Source organism: Haliotis cracherodii, unplaced genomic scaffold (assembly GCF_022045235.1).
Source record: "Haliotis cracherodii isolate W230 unplaced genomic scaffold, xgHalCrac1.p SCAF_29, whole genome shotgun sequence".
In the NCBI taxonomy this organism is placed as follows: domain Eukaryota; kingdom Metazoa; phylum Mollusca; class Gastropoda; order Lepetellida; family Haliotidae; genus Haliotis; species Haliotis cracherodii.
Window position 1 is genome coordinate 3,409,124 of NW_027266285.1, and position 23,328 is coordinate 3,432,451.

The 23,328-nt window shown below is 40.0% G+C and overlaps 1 protein-coding gene across 1 annotated transcript in view; it reads right to left on the reverse strand.

The window, feature by feature from the left end:
- LOC139473512 (cephalotocin receptor 2-like) overlaps nt 1-23,328 on the reverse strand; it is a 40,892-nt gene that overhangs the window by 13,305 nt on the left and 4,259 nt on the right. The window contains exon 2 of the mRNA XM_071256132.1: nt 2,600-3,638. Coding sequence (XP_071112233.1) covers nt 2,600-3,623 — 1,024 coding nt within the window. The 5' untranslated portion in view covers nt 3,624-3,638. The remainder of the gene's footprint in view (nt 1-2,599; nt 3,639-23,328) is intronic.

Consider the following 23,328-nt stretch of genomic DNA (forward strand, 5'->3'; position numbering starts at 1 on the left):
AAGCAATATGGACAGGCCTGATGACGTAAAATTATGTCAGCATCTCAAAATTGAGTGCCACAGTAGGGACGTATTGGAAATATTGGGAATATAGTTTATTCCTAACTTAAATTATCAGTGGATAATTAGCACAAGAAAATATTTAAAATCATCCATAGGATTTAAAAGAATTAAAGGATAAGAAAATGAACATTGATTAACATTACTTTTGTCAAAATCCTGGCTCTGTCAACATAAGTACATGTATTCTCTTCCAATTGAATTCATTGATGAATTTAGCATTATGCAGACTTAAATTGATCAAAGGGATATGAGAAACGAACAATATTTATTTTAAGAATGATGGAGGAGTCGGAATGATAACGGTAAAGACATTTATACATTCTCTGAAATTGTCAGTTCTAAATTTGGCAAATGCACCGTCTTGTTAATTCTTCCCACGACTGTGTAACAATATATGCAATGAATGAAGACCCAAATAAGCATGGCAAATATAGTATATGTACATTTGTACCCTGGTCTTCTTCCTTATTAACTATTGACGTATATGTATGTAACCTACACATATATAACTAATATACATGTTCCTTCTCGTGAAATTCTGTGTCATCAACTTGTCTTGCCTGAGCCCCCTAACTATAAATTGTGACTGAATGAAGTAGTGGAAAACATAGCCATTATTATCTACCAGGCTTGGACATCCAAGTAGCAACTGAATCTAGCTTCACATCGCCTTCATATCTTGACCGATACCAGAATCTGTGGTTGTAATTAAAGGTAGTGGACATCACTCACACTGATTCATGTCAAAAGTGATGACTACAATTTTCAAGTCGTCATTCTTCCTTTCATGTCTAAAAATATACCGTTTGTCCCAGCATTTGTTAGTCAGGACTTCTGCTGAGCGGCGTCAGGCAACACACACTTACTTTTTGAAGAACATCGTGTGAGTGGCGGGTGCTGCCAATAGGGCAGTACACACTTACCCCTTTTCGCAAACACACTCATTTTCAGTGGTCCATTTTCATTATTTGCACCGCTGTTTTGCCTTTTACGCCCAGTAGAATTTATTTCGGCGGATACTAGTAATAAAAACTAAATATTCTCAGGCATTAACGTTTTATATTTTCTTTCTAACAACACATCGGCTTATGAAAGCAAGCTTCGTTTACTTCATAGGATTCCAAAGGAAAACGCACCTTTACAGTCTAGTATAGGTATGTTTCAAGTACGATGGCGGAAGCGAAACCCTGTTTTTTCTTTGTTGAGGTAGCATGTTTTACATGAAGTTCATAGGGGAATTGATGAACTCTTTTTTGCTTCATTTCATTACTTTATTGTCATAGAAGGACCATGTGAACTCTGCATGGTAGCCATCTGAGGGTGTTACATGTGTCACTTTACAAAGGTGTGAGTGAGTGAGTGAGTGAGTGAGTGAGTTAGGTTTAACGCCGTTTTTAACAGTATTCCAGTATCCACGGCGTGTCAGCTTAATGTGGGAGGCAAGCCCGAAGTGATGCAGGTCTCAGACGCTTACCACTTCGGTGAAACCCACGAGCACGGGTATGGTGCTGACAAACCTAGAGACATAATCGGAGCGACCCGGGATTCGAACCCAGAATCATAGGTTTCTGGCGTGTCCAAGGGACGCAACTCTGCACAGCGAATCGCGGCGCCTTAAGACGACTGAGCCACCCGTGCCCCCTACAAAGGTATGAACATGCATTATGTCTCCACTGGTAACGTCAGTTTCAGCGGGTCGGGTGTTGTCAGCACACCCCGACGGCGTGGAACGTTTGACACGCTTTGAAACAACTGGCCTGTCTCCATTATTAGCACCCCGTTGTCATTTACCAATGATATCGCTGACGGAGACCTATCAACTTGGTCTATATTTCTGAAACAATGCAAATTCTAAGTTCAACAGTAAGCGTCTTTCGGGATACTGATTGGCATCAAGAAATTTTACTTTTATATGCACCAGGAGGTAATGAGTCAGTGGGTTCATGCTATGCTGATATTTAGTATACTTGTGAGTGAGTTAGCCCAATGTCTCCGTGAAATAAGACCATGATGGCATTGATATATGTGAAATTATTTTTAGTAATCACTGAGCGTTATATGATGATTGTTCGTTCCAATTGTTCTGTTGTTGTCATTGATGTTTTGTGACGTTGATCCAACACTGCTGTCGTCTCCACTTGGATAGTGGGACCTACATTTTTCAAAATTCTCTAGGGTGAAAATGACTATGGATAATATAAAGAATACCTTACGAGACACGGGGAATTGCAGATTATCTATCCCCATTGAAGTAACATTCAGTTCCTCGACAAAGCTAAGTCGACAGACACAATTCGTAATTTCTCGTGGATTGTATGTTATCCTCTCAATCTCTCAGGAGTGAATGTAAATTGATATCGTTGCTGCGGATACAACGGTGTCACTGAACGGTGTAGTGACGTCATAAAACACCAAGGACGTCATCAGTTGTCAAAAACGTGCAGATAAATCCTTGAAAATAACAGTTTTCGTCGAAATGTACAGACACTTGATATTTAGTTATTATGCTATTCATACCAAGGAAGAATGTACTCACTTGACATCGGAGCTGACTCATCGTACAGCCACCATAGCTGGGAGATGAAGAATGGCGACCAGCAGACGAGGTACGCAAGGATCACTACAAATGTCAGCTTCACTGTCTTCAGCTTGGCCCTGGAGAAACCTCTACTGGAATGTGATCTTGGGTGCATCCCGGCATTCCTAATTCCAAATGTCCTTCCTGGACTCTGATTGGATAAAGTGTACATCACGTGACCCACAGCACCATTTGTTACCTCCCTTTTCACCAGGGGTTCACGTGTGACTCTATATTTCGACCAAATTGTGTAGCATATTGACCCGTACGCAAAAACAAGTATTAAAAACGGAATGACATACACTAGGAATGTGAATGATGTAATATACAACTGCAGGATCCAAGGGGGATCCCAATGGACCCAACAATCATATTCCCCAGTACCAACGACACGTTCCTGGTACTTGAACAGCAGGGCTTGGGGTATGCTGAAAACACCCGCAATGCAATAAGCTCCTGCTATCATGAGATTGACAGTTTTGGTTGTCCAGTTGTGGTTTGACAAGGGGTGACAAATAGCCCTGTATCGGTCAATTGCTGTCATCACCAGCACGTACGTCGACAGGTACATCACAAACACTTGCATGAACTTCACAAAGCGACACAAAACATCTCCTCCCTGGAATTTCTGCGCCACATCCCATATAAGTTGTGGTAAAATATTAAAGAATGCTACCAACAGATCGGCTATGCTCAAGTGCATAATAAACATATGCATTCTACTGTTGATTTTACGTCTTCTGGCCAAGGCGATCAAGACACATGTATTTCCAAACACAGCTAGTGCTAGAATAACGGCCTGTACCGTGACTTCCGCTTGAGCCAAACTTTGGTTTATGTGCTGACTAGCGTTCGATGTAACATTGGTCGAGTTATCGTTCCTGACATCAGTATAGTTCAAACCGAGGCCAGTCGGGTATGACGTTGTTTGAAGCGATAAAATCAGTCGGATTTCCGCCACGGCGGAATCACTGTTGGCCATTTTCGATATTGTAATCTGAAATGTAAAACATTATTATAAATAAACATGTAGTGGTGGTTGTTTTTCACTGGTTATTGTTGTCATGGTAGTCTGCAAGTTTTCCATATTACATAAGAAATACACTGAATAAACTCGAACTGAATAAACACACACAATATGAAACACATCTTCACTTAAGTGCACCATCTAGTCAATTTCATCATAGAATGTGAATACACGTCAAAGGATGCATCTTAGCGTCTCATTAATGACATAATACTCTCTGATGCTCTTAAACCCTTAGGGGGGCGGTCGGGTAGCCTAGTGGTTAAAGCGTCCGCTCGTCACGCCGAAGACCCGGGTTCGATTCCCGACATGGGTACAATGTGTGAAGCCCATTTCTGGTGTCCTCCGCCGTGATATTGCTGGAATATTGCTAAAAGCGGCGTAAAACCATACTCACTCACTCACTTAAACCCTTAGGATCAAACATTTTATGTAGACTAAGTCAAAGGCCAATAATCCTTCCTCCACCTTTGCAATGGAATTGACGGATTAAGCAAGGGATTTAAATGTATTGAGAAAGGAGGGTGGGTTGCCAGTGTTATAGGATTGACGAATAATATGTCTCGAAAGAAAACACAATTTCTTACCACCATCACCCCCAAATAATATATCGATCGATATCGCATATAGTCAATAACAAGCTCTTTATGAACACCGCTCGTAACTTGCGAGAAGGGTAGTGGAGGCCAACAGTAAATGTTGTTCATGAGATTTCAGCATCCGATTGACATGTTTACCGAAATGGATCCAAATTTCATTAAATGATGCTAACTGGCAACTTTTTGTCAGTAATGTGAAATTATATGTATATTACGCTAATGCGTTAATTGTGTGTCGGTATGGGTGCTGGGCGTGCCAGTGATGCTCTCTCCTGAAAGAACAACCATTGCATGATGGGACTAATGCACATTTTCATTCTCATATTTCTATTACTTTCTCCAATGATGTTGTCAAATATACATGGACATCCCCTAATATCATCAACTATGTCTGTATGTTTGATTTCCGTTTAAGTCTATTGGGGCAATGCCGGAACTCCATATCGTCTCATTAGGAAGAATACGTTTCACCTATTCACAAACGATCAAAGACCAATACATACACTGGCATGGGAATAGCATTTAAACATTACCTGAACCTATGTACATAGCTCTCCAATGGAAGCAGTGTAGATAATGGTTCCTTGATTTATAGAAACTATTACGACTAAGTTTTGCAAACTGCTTCATATCCCCTCATGATATGTTCCCATTAACATTGCAAAGAGAGTTTGATGGCCGAAGTTAAAAACGTATAGCCTGTTAAAGTCACTATATTTCAGAAACACGGTTACATTAATAGAGAACCTACTTAAGCTGTTGGTTGTGGAAGGCAACGGGTGAAGATTTTAATCCACATGCATAAAGTTAACGGGTTTGCTTTATAAAGCGTATGAGCATATATGATAAACTAAGCTAATGCTTAGTGTCCGTAAGGAAATTATTCTTACGTGGCAATATTTGAATTAATCAAGTGAAACCAATTTAATTCAATCAATTTCAATGTAACAAGCCTAACATGAACAGATATGGGTGGTCAGACTTGAGTCCAATATCCCGTTCCTGGCATGTTACCCTTGTTTTCATCCTTCTGTTGATAGAATATGGTTTGGATTGCAGTCCTAGGGTGGTCCTTTCGGATATCATGCATTTACTTACGTATAACTTCTTTGAGAGGCATTTAGAAGTTTGAGTACTTAGTAAGGATAAGAATTTATGGATGAACAACTTCTTTATTACAATTAAGAGCGACGTTTCGGTGCAGGTTCTAACACCGTTATCAAGCAAGCACATAAACAACTTCTTTATTACAATTAAGAGCGACGTTTCGGTGTAGGTTCTAACACCGTTATCAAGCAAATGCTTGCTTGATAACGGTGTTAGAACCTACACCGAAACGTCGCTCTTAATTGTAATAAAGAAGTTGTTCATCTATAAATTCTCATCCTTACATTTACTTACGTGTCCGTTCAACATCAGGGTAACTATTATTTCAGAAGCATAGATTACATTTAGTATCATCACGAGAAATGTTCAGCAAAGTTCAGAGGACATTTTCTTTCGAACCCGCCTCCATGCAATATTTCGTAATGGAGCACAACACAATGCAAAACTTGTTTTTGAAAAGCACTGTTATTTTGCGAGAGAGGTTTACACTAATCAAAGTTTTTGACCAGCTTAAATTCAGTGTCATGGGAAGTTAGTTATATTTTCATGAACCAAGTCGATTTGTCTGCTAGTGGTCATTTTGACCCTGAGACATGTAACTATTTACTTAAAACGTTGAACAGACGAAAGAGCAGCTAGTTCCTACTGTGCGACCTGCTATGCCGCAGACGGGACTGCTGGACTGTTGTTATTAACTAACAAGTTCAGCAAAGCTTGAGGACATTTACTTTCAACACATCTCCATGGACTATTGCAAATCCTATTTGGATAACGGATCCCGAATTCAAATCTAACATTTCAGCTACAACATACTGCACAAAACCGTTTTAAGATCAGTCATCAAGCAAACTAAAATCGTCATCTATTGCGTTGAATGTACTCTCTTGATTATTTTATGCTGAAGAGACACAACAGAAAGAATGGACATGGGTCTGGCAGCATACATCAGGCATCATCAGAAATATGTATCATCATTTAATCCTTTGCAATCGTTAGGATATTGGAAAAGAAATATACCATCCATTGAATAGTTTTAAAAACAGTCAACCTTATAGGATGTCGAGTAAATAATTGGAGTCGACTTATGTGTACAGCAATCTATATGAATCTAAGAAAAAAAAGATGTTGTCTCAACGAACTGCTAACATCAATGTATCCAAAATATCCAAAAATGTTTCTCGCATCCCCAAAACGATACCACCGCCTTCGGCACAAGAAAGAACAAAGGCCAAATAATGCCACTGATTTGGAAGATTTGTTGCCCTTCCCACTGGAGCCAATGGAACAGGACAAAGCAGGATCAAGAGTTGTCAATGTCGTTGAAGGAAATCAACGAACTTCAACGAAGTTTACGAACTTTTGCACAGTATCGACTAGATGGTATGGTTCTTGTTATTGCCTTCATACGATGGGAAAACCAGAAAAAAGAATCCACTAACACAGAAAAAAACGCATGTTCCTGAATTTGCAAACACGGTATTTTGAAATCAAGTAAAATTTTAGACAAACATCAGGATTCAAATTTCAGGAACCACCACTTACGAATACAATATCATCTTACAGCTCTTCCCGTAAAGCCACCTCTTGTGGTTGCGGGGTGTCACAACCTTGCAACCAAACTGCTGGTCATATAATCACAACACAGGAGACTTCTCTATTGTTGGCAATAGCCACCGTCGACAGTTAGTCGAATGTAGCCCAAAAAAATGTGAACAATAGTGATCACGACCTTAAAATCATTATGGATGCTGCCAAAGTGTATGAAAATGGGCCAAAGGAGAAGATAAACCTATTGCGCATGAAGCATGACCATTGCATATAAGCATCACTACATTAGTTGTTTTTTGCTCGATGAACTTGTGTAAGTGATATTTCCACAGCCACAATTAAGGCCATGTAACGATAACAGAGGAAGAACCACGCCATAAACCACGCATTAGTCGATTTTTTGGATTCTTTCTAAAACATTTCTCTTTTGTACTGGATTCCAAAGTACGCAAACTATATATACTAGCTAGAAACAAAATATACCAGTGAATCCACCACATCTGTTTCATATTTAGATTTTTGCATGAGGATTCAGAGTATGAAACTTTCCCTTTGCGTTGAGCAATATTCAACCAGAGTCTTTTGTCTATATTTCACATCTTTTGAGGTAGAATTGTGCGTGCTCTCTTAACAGATTTCAAACAACGTCATACAACTCTTGCTCAAAAGTTGTTTGATGGGTGTTACATCACTCAAGGGCTTAGTGAAGCGTTTCAAAATGTGAAAAATCAGACATGTGAAGGATGTTTCAAACCGACGCACCAGTGATGTCCGATGCAATTCCCAGGATACCCTCACCTTTTCGCGAACACCTGGTAGAGACACTATTTGAACACACACATAAACACATGCTTATGATATAGTTGAAATCGTTTTGCTTTCATTTCCGAGTGGAGCGCATAAAGGGCACTCGACAGTCGTGACAAAGTAGCCTCATCGTACAAGATAGTCCACTTTACCTCAATGCAATTTTGTTTTCAGTAACGACTATTTTTTGTTTCAAGAGTAAAGAATCGTGTAAGGAACAGGAAAAAGACAGCAAGCATATAAAAAACTCCTTGTAATACCCCTTCTCCCTTTTTTGGCAATGTGGCGTGTTTAGATACTCTTACACATTTTCTTAAACTTTGCACCTTAACTATTCTCCTTTTACTTCACATTCAGAGGATTTACGATAATAGAAACCTGTGCAGAATACAACAGTAATGACTTCTAAAGAAATGTTTCAGATGAAGAAATAGTCAGCTATGTTTAGTCCTCGTAAAGAGCTTTGTGCTCTGTCATTATTTTACAGTTTATCTGAAAATCCGGACCTGCTCGTCTTGACTCACTTATTATACCATCACTATACTTTGCCATGAGCATTAAGTGACATCTTCGTCATTCGACAACGTGGCCTTGTCGAGTGGTGCGGAGGCGTACATCAAAACGGCATTTATTAGTATATGTGATTTCATCACTGTTCCCTTGTCAGTTTTAATCACGTAACACATTCCTTAAAGCTGCTCACGTTTAGGTTTCAAAGCGAGAATATAACAGCACGTAATGTCCTGTTCTGGTCCATGTGGTCGAAGTCTACACATGTCCATTTGTTCAGAATGTAAAACACGAATCCCTTAGTTGTTTAGTTGCACTCCAGTTGGAACACTATTACAAAACGCAACCAATCTCACAATGATACTGAGATTTCCTAATCATTATCGATGTAACAGAAAAGTGCGATACTGCTTCCTTGCATTGGTTCGTGTGCGACAGGTTAGAAATATGTATATTAGTACATGTGTCATATGTGCGTGCTACTTGTCAGATATGTGTGAGATTCCGGCCAGATACATGTGTACTGCGTATGTGCGACCTGTAAGGTACGTGTATCCTGCACATGAGGTACGCGTGTGCGACCTGTGAGGTACACGTATCCTGCACATGAGGTACGTGTGTGAGACCTGTGAGGTACAAGTATCCTGCACATGAGGTACGTGTGTCCGACCTGTAAGGTATATGTATCCTTCACATGAGATACTTGTGTGAGACCTGTTGGGTACGTGTATCATGCACATGAGGTACGTGTGTGCGACCTGTGAGGTACACGTATCCTGCACATGAGGTACGTGTGTGAGACCTGTGAGGTACAAGTATCCTGCACATGAGGTACGTGTGTGCGACCTGTAAGGTACACGTATCCTGCACATGAGGTACGTGTGTGAGACCTGTGAGGTACAAGTATCCTGCACATGAGGTACGTGTGTCCGACCTGTAAGGTACACGTATCCTGCACATGAGGTACGTGTGTGAGACCTGTGAGGTACAAGTATCCTGCACATGAGGTACGTGTGTGCGACCTGTGAGGTACACGTATCCTGCACATGAGGTACGTGTGTGAGACCTGTGAGGTACAAGTATCCTGCACATGAGGTACGTGTGTGCGACCTGTGAGGTACACGTATCCTGCACATGAGGTACGTGTGTGCGACCTGTAAGGTACACGTATCCTGCACATGAGGTACGTGTGTCCGACCTGTAAGGTACATGTATCCTGCACATGAGGTACGTGTGTGAGACCTGTGAGGTACAAGTATCCTGCACATGAGGTACGTGTGTGCGACCTGTGAGGTACACGTATCCTGCACATGAGGTACGTGTGTGAGACCTGTGAGGTACAAGTATCCTGCACATGAGGTACGTGTGTGCGACCTGTGAGGTACACGTATCCTGCACATGAGGTACGTGTGTGCGACCTGTAAGGTACACGTATCCTGCACATGAGGTACGTGTGTCCGATCTCGGAGGTACACGTATCAGGCGTAGGAAACTTGTGTATGTGCTACATGCATTCAGTGTTCAGTAAGAGTGACGTACGTGTGTGCAACGTGTGTACTATGTTTGTGTGTGTACTGTGCGTACTGTGTGTGTGCGTGCGTGCTTGTGTGTGTGTGTGTGTGTGTGTGTGTGTGTGTGTGTGTGTGTGTGTGTGTGTGTGTGTGTGTGTGTGTGTGTGTGTGTGTGTGTGTGTGCTCGTGTGTGCTACGTATGTGCCACTTGTGAACTACGTGAGAGCAGCGTGTCAGCTACATTTGGGGCAATCAACAATTTGATCCTGGTCATGCATATTTAATTGATTATTTTTGTGGTAAATTAAAAACTTAAACTAGGGTATTTACATGTGCTGTAAAGCTAATTCCTTTTTAAGGATAGCAATGATTCAGCATGCCTTTCGGTTGTAAATTTTCTTGTTCAGAACACATTGAAGACGGTGGGGTAGCCTCGTGGTTGAAGCGTTTGCTCTACCCGGGTTCTATTCCCCTAAATGGGTACAATGTGTGAAGCCTATTTCTGGTGCCCCACGCCGTGGCATTGCTGAACTATTGCTAACAGCGGCGTAAAACCTTACTCACTCACTCAGAACACCTTGCGAAGAAACCATAATTTCTACTACAGTTTGACTTGTCAGTAAAATCCATCCACATTTATTTTTAAGCATAATGTCAGTGTAACAGACAGAAATAAGAGGACACTAAACCTTAAGGTTTAAGGGAGAGTGATTGACATGAAAATCTCCAATAACAGTGACGACACGGGAGTTTGCGAAACTGATGAGCATATAGTACCGGTATTACTCATCGTGAGTATATGTCAATGTCACAGTCGTGCTGGCCCATGAACAGCCTAAATCGAGGAAAGAGTTTACTCTCGAATCATTTCTGGATGAAGGCAATTTGTAAGAGAAGCAAGTGAGAAGGCAGTGTATCCTCTAGAAAGTGTAGTCCAAACAGAAATGTGATTTAATTGTTATCTTGATTTCAGGAACTCCTTTCATATGCGCGGGACTGGTGTTTAACTGAACTGAAAATAGTACCTGTGGATATCAAAATTAAAACCTAAATAATTAATATTCTCAGTTACAGATTTTGATCTTCACGCCGGTTCCAGTGGCGTGGCTGTCTTTTCAGTTTCAATTACAGATGTATTACAGATTGAAAATGTGGGTTGTGCCCTTGTTGACATCCTGGTTTGTCTGACAGGAAGGAACGTGAAAACTATATTGTCCATGTTATCAACGTAAGTTATCAATAGGTTTAGATGATAATTACAATTATTACTTTTGTTATTGAATACAGTACCCATTATAGATTATTTCATAAAAATCAAATTATGTTCTCTCTTTCACATCCACCCTGCTACTCTAGCAGTGTTTTTACATAATTCTGCGTAATGTAAATATTAGCACCTTCATGAACTCTTAACTATTCAACGGAAACTACCGACAAAGGAAGGATATTATGCTTGGGTGAGTTAAACATTGGTCACAATTGTTACACGAAAGATGAATTCGTCTCTTGTCCCCAGAGACGAAATCCACCGCGTGTTTACGCCTTCTTTCCACCGCCTCCTTGGTCTTGAGGTAGAGCGGAAGGTTGAGGGTTCGATATCTGCCCGCGTCATACCAAAACACGTTTAAAGAAATTGAATGATTTCTTGTTTTAAAGATTCTTTACAAAAGCACCACCCCAAGCGTAACCTGCGTACTTCGCATATGGAAAAAGGAAATTTTATATGTTACACACCAAAATATGATATATTTATGTAGGCAATTGAATTATGATTTTATTCAGAATTGCTATAAAGAACACCCGAACTGCACATGTGAAAATGTATATAATGATATGTACATTGTTTATTCGTCAACGTGAAATTATGTTTAAGATAAAAACATGTTGATGCACTAATAATACTGATGCACACACGTACTTTGGCACATTCGTCCCGTTCTGTAATCTACAAGATGCCACAAGGATGAACCATTTCAGACAATCCAGTGATTGACATCATGAGCATCAATCGACGCAACTGGAACAGGCTGACATGCATCGTCAACAAAATACCTACCTTATAAACTGCAAAGACAACAGAATCGAGTACATTGCTTGACATTTAAGATCCCTTTATCCCTATGAATTAGGTTGAACCAAACACAATTTATGTATTAGAAATGAAAAGGCTTTCATAAACTGGCGTCTGCCATTGTAGCGCCGCGACAGGCCATATTTAGTAAACAAATATTGAAATCTCTCAACACCGCTGGGTTTATTCATTGACATTGTGTGCAGAGATGATAGATTTCTGAGAGGAGCGTAGGCACACTCGGTGAACCCCAGCAACCGTGTTGCTCGGATGACGCCACGGGGGTTAGGTTCACCACTCTATCTGGCAACAAAATATCACAAATTCATCATAGAGTATTGTGACGTGTATGAAAAGTGTGTGGCACTTTATTCTAAAGGTACATGTAGGTCCCTCAATTATCAAGAAATCGATAAAACATCGTTGTAACAATATAACTGCATGCATCTGAAACGTGACTACACAAGTATTCTGGAAATCCTCGAGTTTCACAAACCGTACACACGGAAATTTAATTCATGTATTATCAGGGTATTATGAAATGGAACTAGGACCGACTGGTCCGTTATATTGGTTTTGCCACCGGCAGTTGCTGATAGCTGTGTAATAAATATAGGCTGTGTCCTTGTATCATGGAAGTCCAAAGGACATATCAATTTACAATCATAATTAGATATCCATGTGGCAATATTAGATATCCTTGAGGCAATATACTGTTTAGGCTTGCATTGAAAGGTCGTTTCTAGCTCGATGGCAAATACACCAGGCGCCTCTCGCTTAACTAGATTATTGTAACGTATTTAATGGATTGAGTACTACACGTTTAAGAGACCGACCCAATACGTCTCAGGAAGTTCCTTTGTAATAAAACATCCTTTCAGAAACTAGTCGTGATGCGGTTGATAGTAATCAGCATTGAAAAGAATATCTTGTTACCTAGTTTTATTCCTAAAACTAACACATCAAAAAGAGCAAACTATTTGAAAACGTTTCAGATTCAGAACTGGGTCGAATGTGTAAAGCAGCTTTCATCACATTTTCATATTTCATTCATTCTTGCTCCAGAACCAATTTACCTGATAAATCCACATCTACCATGCCACTGACAGTCAACATGCCTGACTGTTCTATCCATAGACCTGTCCCTTTCACGAAACCACTGAAATACCGACTGGAGATCAATATTGGTCAGTAAGCTTCACCGGTCCTTTAGAACCCAGGGCTAAGAGACATGCGGAATAAAACGGTTCATTCCAGATGCAACTGAATAGCAAACTTGGAAGTGAAAATGCGAAGTTTAAATAATAGCTCTTATTATCTGCGTGACCCCTCGATAATGACGCTGAATAAATGTGCTATTAGGGTTTTTTTTCATGAAAGGGTTATACATGTATAATAATTACTAGAACATGAACATCATTATAGATAACACAAACTAACACACTGTTTCAGAAATTTTCTAAGCCTTTGAGGATTATACAAATATTTGACAATCTTTCATATACTGACGGCCAAAAGAAACTTTACCACTTTAAAAATGAAACTGCAAATGTTTCAAAACACAAGTTCAAACTAAATCAATGCAAAACATATCAGCCAAACAATACAATGTTCATGAATGTATCAGAAAGTGATACACGAACACGACACGATTGTTTGTGTAGAAATATGCGAAAAAGTGACAAACACATGCCGCATTGGCAGGCGAAACAATGAGGGTATATAAATGTTACGGACGGCGCTGATACTCACACTGGTATAAAAACACAACAGAAATGCCACGACTGACACCCGAACAACAAGAGCGGGTCCTGGGTACGATACAGATGGGAACCATCCATTCCCACATTGCTGGAACTTTTGGTCGCTTCCGTCTTGCTGTAACTAACCTGATGCAACGTTACACACTGACCGGGCAGAAATCAGACAGGCCAAGAACAGGCAGAACCAGGGTAACTACGCCCAGTGAAAACCGGTACTTGCGTACTCTGCATCTCCGGATTTGAATTCTGACAGTGACGTCACCAGCGACGAATGCCTTTGTGCATATGGTTAGTGGACAAACAGTGGCCAGGCAACTCACGGCTCAAGGAATTAGGGCTTACGGATCTTACAGAGGATAGTTATTGATCAACATCGTCGTCAGATATTGAAAAGCGGGCCCGAATTGTACATAACTTCTTTGCAGCCAACAACGTCAACGTATTGCCGTAGCCTGCTCGCTCCCCAGGCATGTCCCCCAAAGAACACCTCTCGGATATCATAGATCGTCGTGTTCGACAGCCACCACATCTTCCAGCCAACCAACAAGAACTGACCCAGGCCCTCCAAGAAGAATGGCGACGTGTCCCGCGTGACGTCATCAGAGGACAGAGAGTTTTTGGTGTATCTTGTAGTAGGGGCTGCCCATACACGCTATTAATGTGACGTGTCATTGAACTTTTAGAAGTGTGCCCTTTGTCCATTACGCTGAAAGCTTGTTTCTGGTACCCGACCTCAATTCGGGCAACTATCATTATCGGAAGCTGTAAGATTCATTTTAAATGTTGATTGCGTTGAAAAGTGGCATTGTTTCACACGCACCTATTTGAGTGACCCTCCGCATAATCCTACACGTAGACGTTTTGTTCTTATAATAAAAGATGCTATGACTACCCCAACACAAATATACTGAGCAACAAAAGTTCCTGTGACATTGAATAAGATTTAATGCAAAGTAATGTTTTTTACAAAATCTGAAACAATTTCGGTTTGCAACAGATAAAAGACTCCTGTAAGTGTTCAAATGGTTTAATTTGCCATACTGACTTCAGAAAATGGGTGATTTCATTAAAAAAACATGAATATGCCAAAATGTCAGATTACAAATAAATAGCGTGTGTGTCCACCTCTGGTTGCGATGCAAGCAACACATTTTCGTCTCATGGAATGAACCAGGCGTTGCACACAGTCCTGTGGGATATCTGTCTATATCTGCTGGAGCATGTTCGAAGTTCCTTGAGTGTCTGTGGAACACTCGGTTGACGTCGAAGGCGCCGATCCATCTCATCCCACATGTGCTCGATTGGTGAGAGATCAGGGGAGCGAGCCGGCCGGGGGATGACATTCACGTTGTTTTGTTGAAGAGAATCCCGAACAAGTCGAGCAATATGAGGCCGGGCGTTGAAAGGTAATGCCTGGGCCATGACGACGCAAAAACGGTAGAACAACAGGGTCGATGATCTCGTCGATCCTGTCAAAATGGGACGTCTGGTGGGTCTTCTGGTGACAATCCCTGCACATCTGGTATGCACAACGTATAGTTTGTGAAGATATTCGTCCAAGGCCAGGGATGCTTCTTGCAGTCACTGTTGCTGGCTGGCATCGATTTCGTAGGTGTGTCATGTCGATTATTGGTTACGCGTGGCCTGCCACTCCGAGGATGGTCTCTGACTGCATTCGTTTGTTGCCAAGTTGGAAAAACCAAATGGTGTTTCTGTGGACGTTAAATTGTCTTGCAACATCACGTTGACTCGATCCTGCGACAAACATACCAATGGCTCGCAGACGTTCATTTTCGGACATTTCGTAATGTTGAATAATTGCGTAATTTTGTTGTTTTTCTGAGCGGTTGTTGTCAGCACGATGCTAAACAATACATGTGGAATCCCGTTAACGCACACGTTTTTATACCCATTCTTGGGTAGTGAAATACATGGGGCTTGCATAAAAGTCAACTTTTGCATGGAATGCATGCTTTTCTTTAGCAGTTGCGTTTTTATCATTTGATTCCATACATGTACTACGATATTGAAAACCTTTACTTGTTTGAAAAATACACTACAATATTGGTGTCGCAGGAACTTTTGTTGTTGAATATAGCATTTGTGTTTCAATCCAATAAAATGTTATAATCAATATTTGTAGTGTTGCCACACTATAGCTTATAGAATTGTAATAAAATACTTCACTATTTTCTCTTCAAATCATCCTCTCGCGAGTGCACAGAACATTACGTAAACACATCGAGTACAATGTCAAGGACGAAAGTAAGAGACGTTATTCTGAAAGAAAATGACAATACCTCTGATCGAACAGCCAGCTTTCAACATTAAAGTCTGAGGTTACGTGATGTTTACTGGGTCAGTTTGAAAATACAGCTTGTTTTTGTGTGTTTATGTCCAAGGTCAAGTTAATAGTGAAAACACCAAAATTATACCTGTAAACCCACAAAACAGCGCACCCATGAGCGTCTCGTCATATCAGTGTAAGCTTAAGTTTTGTTATTTACGTATCCAATATATTTCACGAATAAATGAAGGACACAAAGAGAATATCAAGCTGGTTATATTTAGATTATGTCATTTTTTCTATCTATGTAGATCCATTTATTTTCAAAATGTGAAAATGACACTTAGTTTCGTTCACAAAGACAGACGTTTGGCGTGTCTGGCAACATTGCAGAGGGTCATTTATTTGTCCGAGGACCTATCCTTTACAATGATTTTATTTTTTGAATGGTTTCAAGCATCTGTACTTTTCGAAAATGAACCGGGTTTAATTAACAGTTTAATTTTAAAAAGACCAACATCAATTATTATTTAAAAATCGGTCCACTGAATTTAATTACTAAAAGACTATTGTCGTTAAAATATATGTCGTTTTCATATTGATCAGCACGTTTCATTCACTTAACGTTCTGAAAAACAATACTGGAAAGTGAATTTTGGACAGTATTCACAATATACTACTTTTAAAACCAAAAGAGCATGGAAACCCATTTTATATTTCATTCTTGAAGTCGCATCCTCGAAAATACGATACGAAAATCTGTGCTTAAGTTTTGCTGTCAAAATTTTAATATGTTGCAATATTTAATGGAATACATGTATGCCGTTAATCACCTGTTTTTTAAAGAATGCATTTTTTCAACAGACAATATTTATTCACTAATTCATAATAATTTAGATAATCTAAGTGTTGTTTTTAAAACGAAATAAAATACAATTACCTTTGCTAAAAGAAAATATTAAATAATTATACTTTTTATACAAATAGATTCTACAAATATTTATCATATGTCTTTCCTAGTTAAATCAGTAAACACTATGCTATACAAGTTAAAATTGTTAAAGCCGCTCGTCCCACACCATTTTAGATGTAATTTTAGATTTAAGTATTTGTCACAAAGTGACGAAATGTACCCCCTCCTGTATATACACCATAGTAACAAATATGAAGACAATCCAGCGATTAGTACTTGAGATATCGCGGCAACACCGTTTTCCAACTCAAAAAGTAGATTTGCCTGCTGTGACCTTGAAATTGGGTCAAGGTCACCAAAACCGACTGGTGTCTGCGGTGTCTGTATATACACCATAGTTCCAAATATGAAGACAATCCAGCGATTAGTTCTTTAGATATCGCGGCAACACCGTTTTCCAACTCAAAAAGCAGATTTGCCAGCTGTGACCTTGAAAATGGGGTCAAGGTCACCAAAACCGACTGGTGTCTGCGGAGTCTATATACACATCATAGTTCCAAATATGAAAACAATCCAGTGTTTAGTTCTTGAGATATCGTGGCAACACCGTTTTCCAACTCCAAAAGCAGATTTGCCTGCTGTGACCTTGAAAATGGGGTCAAGGTCACCAAAACCAACTGGTGTCTGCGGAGTCTGTATATACACCATAGTTCCAATTTGAAGACAATCCTGGATTAGATTGAGATATCGCGGCAACAAACAGGTGGGACGTACGGACGTACAGACGTACGTACGAACGGTCGTGAATACTATATCCCCCGCTTCTCGCTTTCGCGCGGCGGGGGACAAAAACTGATGAGAAACGCTTATGGTTTTGCACTTCTTCGATTGATATAATCTTATAAAATGCGAAAATAGAGACTAGAGTATTAGCAAAAATGCGATCCAGAAAATGTAACGGTGGAACTATGCGCTTTCAGATGAAAATGTAGCATTGAGCATGGTCTCGCCGGGCGAATACAAAGGGAAACCACTCTCAGCTAGAGTATGAACTAAGATTAGTTGCCACTGAGTTATCGATAAGGGCACGGTCATTACTATAGCCTGAAGTGCTTCACACTTCTTTCAACATGGACTCGGAAAGACATATGTTATAATCTGTCGACTCCACAGTTGGGAGGATCGCTATCGCGATTAACAACATTCCTGATACGTTATTCGTGTTTTCAAAGTGTCATTTTGAATCACACAGCTTAACAATGTCAATGTTTGAACGTAAAGCAGCTCATTTGTTTGAAATATATCTGTAGCAAAGTGTGCTGCTATCTTCGATGAAGATAACATGAACTTACGACAGGTACGATATTCTGATAATATCTTAGGGCTACGATAGTTTCCAAAATTGGCTACGACAGTCTACGATTTGCCTACGATAACATTAGATCGTATACAAAATCTAGACCCTGCTGAACATCACAAGTTGTCTCGACCATGCCAGACGCGCAGCAAAATTGGACTTACAGCTGGACGTCGTGGTTGGTCTCGTAATCGATTCCTCGCAGTCCTTGCACTAATCGGACGTAAGCCAGGGATGCTGCGGGCTCTGAAAGTTGCAGTCTGAAACTCATTTCGCAGTTGAACTAGAAGGATATGATTGTCTTGCCGACGTGACGTTACTCGTGAACGTCCAGAACGTGGTCAGTCCCTGTTGTTGCCAGTCTGGTACCGACACCAGAGTTGACTGTACGATGAAGACCAAAACGCCTAACAACAACGTTTTGTGCAATTCCGGTTTCAAGCATTTCAACCGCTTATTGCGTGGCATAACATTCACGAGGTTAATTGCATTTTATAGTTAAAACACTTCAACGATTTATTCTGTGTTTGAAATGACTCGATGGCACGTGTAGTGTGAATGGGATATATGTAATGAGAGGGGTCATTATTGGGTCATCGTTGGCATTCATGAAAAAGTGTTTGTGCATGTCATTATCATGTATGGTTCAAAAATACTCATAGCAGTTTTATTTTAATGTGATTTTTATGGATCACGGGATTATTTCCTGCTTGTACATTTGGTCAAGTTACGAGCATGTCGATGTGATGCGCTATTGAAACCTGACAAGGTGATAGTTGGATATTTGTTCAGGTTTTCAGGTGAAGTTTATACGGCTTTTCCATTTTCCATGCGTTTTTAACGAGACAAATTACGTAAGCATTGACTGACTGCTTCCACATTCCTGCGGAAACCCTGGAATTTCCCCACACGAATTAACACATAGACGGTTTCCCGATCATTTAGACACTTTAATCGTCAACCCAGCGTTTAAGAATACATGGGGATGAGTCAGAAAGTTTGACTGTATGCCCGTTCACGAGTATCCTCGCTCCGACCCATCCCTGCGAACAAAACGAGGAAATGCACACCCAAACTGTGGACTCAACCAGTGTCTAGGCTGACAGTGGCAGTCTATGCGTATATCTCAGTATCTATTTGACACATGATGACACTTGTAATCGCCACACTGTGTAAGTTTAGAATCTCTTTGAATTGTTTAAAAATACAAGACATTAGGAAGAACAAAGACATATACCATTCAAATATTATTTGTACATATTGTAAATCCGGCTCCATTGAAGACGAGTTCCATGTTCTGTTTATCTGCGATGCCTTTGCTTCCCAAAGAAAGAAATATTTGCGACTTTAGAAACTACATACGTAAATCACCAAGTTATGTCCAATTTACTCCACACAAATTATGTACATACTATTAAGACATTCAAAGAATTGTTAATTTAACAAATGCCACGTGAGTCACATAACCGCCAACTTTATGCTGTTAACTGAATTGTATTCTGGGCCAGAAGGCCGAAATACTGAATAAACACGTCTTCTCTCTGTCTGTAATCGTCCCAGGTTCATTAACAACTTCTTAAATCCTTCAGGTTTCCTAGGTGTCGGCCATATTGACGTCTTGTATTGGATGTAAATGTATTACGACGCGTTGTCTTTGTGACTGACTTAGTGAGGTAGTTCTTAACAGACCTTTCTATGAAGATAAATCGAGTGAGGGCCAAACACAAATCTACTTCGTGGTTAATGTTTAAGAAAACTATTTATTGTTCCTATTAATGACATCCCCTTATTACATGCACGTATGTATTACGACTACAGACAACATTTCCATGTCAAGGCCATTCGCAATAACGCTTACACAATACATTAACGTAATAAAAGTGTTAAATAAACCCCTCAAAGTGTAAGATTTCGCCCTATAGCAGAGCGTTCCGCGAATTCGACGCAATTTGTCAGTTTTGTAACGTCACCGGTTAAAACTACAAGTTATGTTCATTTCTGACAATGAAATAAGTCCCGTCGTAACGTTGAGTAATGACTTGGTGGGTCCGTGACAGTTCCAGTACTGGCATCCTTGTTTTGAAAGGAGTGATTTGTCTACTTTTCAGCGTACCTTGTGGATTTCGATTTATTTTCGTTATTATTGATAACAAATATTATTACTATAATACTGGACATGTATTGTGTTTTATATTTCGAACAATAATGTCTTTTAGGATAAGGTGACCAATTTGTTGGGAAAATAAAATAGCTATTGTTTTCATTAGCTGTTCGACATGCTTGCATTGTCGTAATTCAATCGCAGCGCCTGATGTGTCCTGAAGCCTTATGGCCACAGGCACATGTGCACATCCAGCTTTACAACGTCCTTATACTGACATAGGCTGACATAACCGGCGTGACAGTGGGGAGTAACAGCAGTCATGTCTGCCCATGGTTAGAATGCAATTTCCCTTTGGTCAATACAACAGCCGATACTGAAGAGTGAGATTGCTCATTTAAAACGAAACCCATCATCGGGACCTTAGCTGTTAACACGAGTATACTTGAATGATTGACACCAGTCACGTGACGACGTGCAGGTTGTTGTTGTCGACACGCTGGAGTTCAGAATGCAGCCAGGTACCGGCCTTGTACTAATGGGGAGACATGCCAATTGTAACATTGTTTTATTAGAATTATTACAGTAACTGCCACGAAGAACTCTTCATCTAATCATGAGCAAATCCGAATCCGTGACCCTAAACTTAAGTTATACTTTTGTGCCTGGTGTCGAGAAGAAATAATGATCTTAACTTAAGGTAGTGGATTTCATTCTAAAGGCTGTTGGAAGACCTAATATTAGATTCGCTCTTACTCGTGTCTTTTTGTTCTCTAAATAAATCAAATAACCTTTAATTTTGAATATTGTGATCGTATATACACTGTGTTTCATTGTATATATCAAATCAACGGTTCTCGATATGTTATTCCCTAAAGATGGATTGTTCGAACCCCATAAACCCGCTGCCCCCGATCCAGCCGCCTCCTCTGGCCTACCACCTGCAACATTGTACAATTAGCCTTACAATTAGATATATTTGAATAAAATTAAAGTTTGCTAGCGTTCCGAATAAAGTTATATGTAAAGAGGCCATAGAACTGAAACTGACAAGGTGAAGACGGCAAGCCGGATGGCTTCTGATTGCAGGCTCTATCCCTTAGTGAAACCAAATATGGTCCCGGGGGATGTGTAAAACCCATAACCACGATGAGTGCGCGCCATACCTTACGAACACGGAAAATGTTGAAATTTATATTGCTTCTGTTGGTTATAAGTTAACTATGGGTCGTATTTGGTTTTACAAAGATACAAAATAGAAATTGCTAACAGCATTTTTACGAAATTTCATTTATGGATTTATTTCCTCCGCAGCTTCAGGGATAACTGTACAAAATGTTGAGTATATATCTCTGTAACGTGTACCTAATGTCGATAGGTGCAGACACTTTAACAGAGCAGGCACCAAACACTATGTAATACATTAAAATAAATATAGTCACTCTCTCCACCGTCCCCAAATTGCTGCAGTAAGTCTCAGACCCTTCACTCGTTTCCTTTCTGTCATTACATGATATTAACCGTAGGTAACATTAGCACCAATATAGTTTTATATTTCGCTGTTCTGGACCGTAGGGGTGTAGGGGATGGGTTGATACATGGGATCATTTGGAAAAATAGTAATTGTTGCTTCAGACTATTGGGGGAGAAAAATGCCTGCACCAAAAATTACATTGTTGCAAGACGTGCTGATTATTTTAATTTAAAAAATCTTAGCTATACATAACCTAAGTATATAGAGTCTGAAGCCTGCAGTTGATGTGCTTCAAACTGGCTATATACTTGTAATAGAAGATGTGACCGCTATCCAAAGCCGGCACGATTACGTTGAACATGCTGAGTGTGTTACGTTCCTCTCTTCAGTGGCCACGAGGACATGTAATATGGCATTACTTCCGTATCATTGGTACTCTAAAATAGCAATATCCAACAAATGTCCTACAGGAGCGAAGATTGTGGCGACCACCATTGTCGTATTCCGCTATGCATGCGTGTAAGAAAGCCGGAGTCAAGTGCAGGTTTCGCAAGGCAATATCATTCAACCATAAATACGTTGCCTGCAAAATTTGTATAGTCCGCAATCGTTGTGACACAAAACGCTAAATTCAGGACTGGCGGAGTGGATTTCATTGCTACAGATAAGGTCATTTCACTAATACATGTAAATATCCACAAAGCAGCTTGTACTTAATTCATGTGATGCGGCTGTATCACTGAGGTAAGATTCAATTACAAATAATTAAATTTTTGTTGTGTTCATGGAGATTCCTGCATTCCGATTAGCTGCGCACTACTTTTATAACTGCGGAATGTCGGGGAAGCCCAATATTAAGGTCGAGGGAATTCCCTTTCTGCTCACGTTTATCGTCATGCACAGGACATTTAGCGACTTTCATGCATATTCATTGTTATGTGCATAAATTAAACGATCACCTGATTCATGTCACGCCACTGTATGTATTCCTACACCTGGAATGTTTATAAATGTCGTCATTTTCGTCTGTTTTGATATATGCAACTGTTTTGGGTTAAACTATTGTAGATAAAACATGTTTTACGTTGTCGAATTTAATTATAAGCATTGACTGTATATTTTTTTTGGTTCATTGAGGTATGAATCGAAAAACCGATGTACAAACTTTTGTAAGAATCCGCTACGCGGATTCATACACTTTGCACATCGGTTTTTCGATTCATACCTCGATGAATCGAAAAAAAGACACAGCAATCCTTAACACATGCAATATATCAATTGCTATACATCACGTCAAACGCCATAATGAGACAACCACTGCTGCAACCTCTGTCACATTTTTAACTGACACTGGAAGGGTCAGGACAGATCTGTAAAATGGTGCAAGGAACAGACTAGCATGAGAGATGAATGCTAGATCTGGAGGGCTAAATGTATCAATATCAGCCAAGTACACCGACCATGGTACTGTAGGTCCAGTATACACGGATGGAGGAAGAAGGTCTTATTGGAAGTCTATTTAATAAAACATAGATGTCCAGGCACCATCGTAATCAACAATAACAATACCAGCCACAACAACAGATGATGCATATATATACTTGTTTGCGAT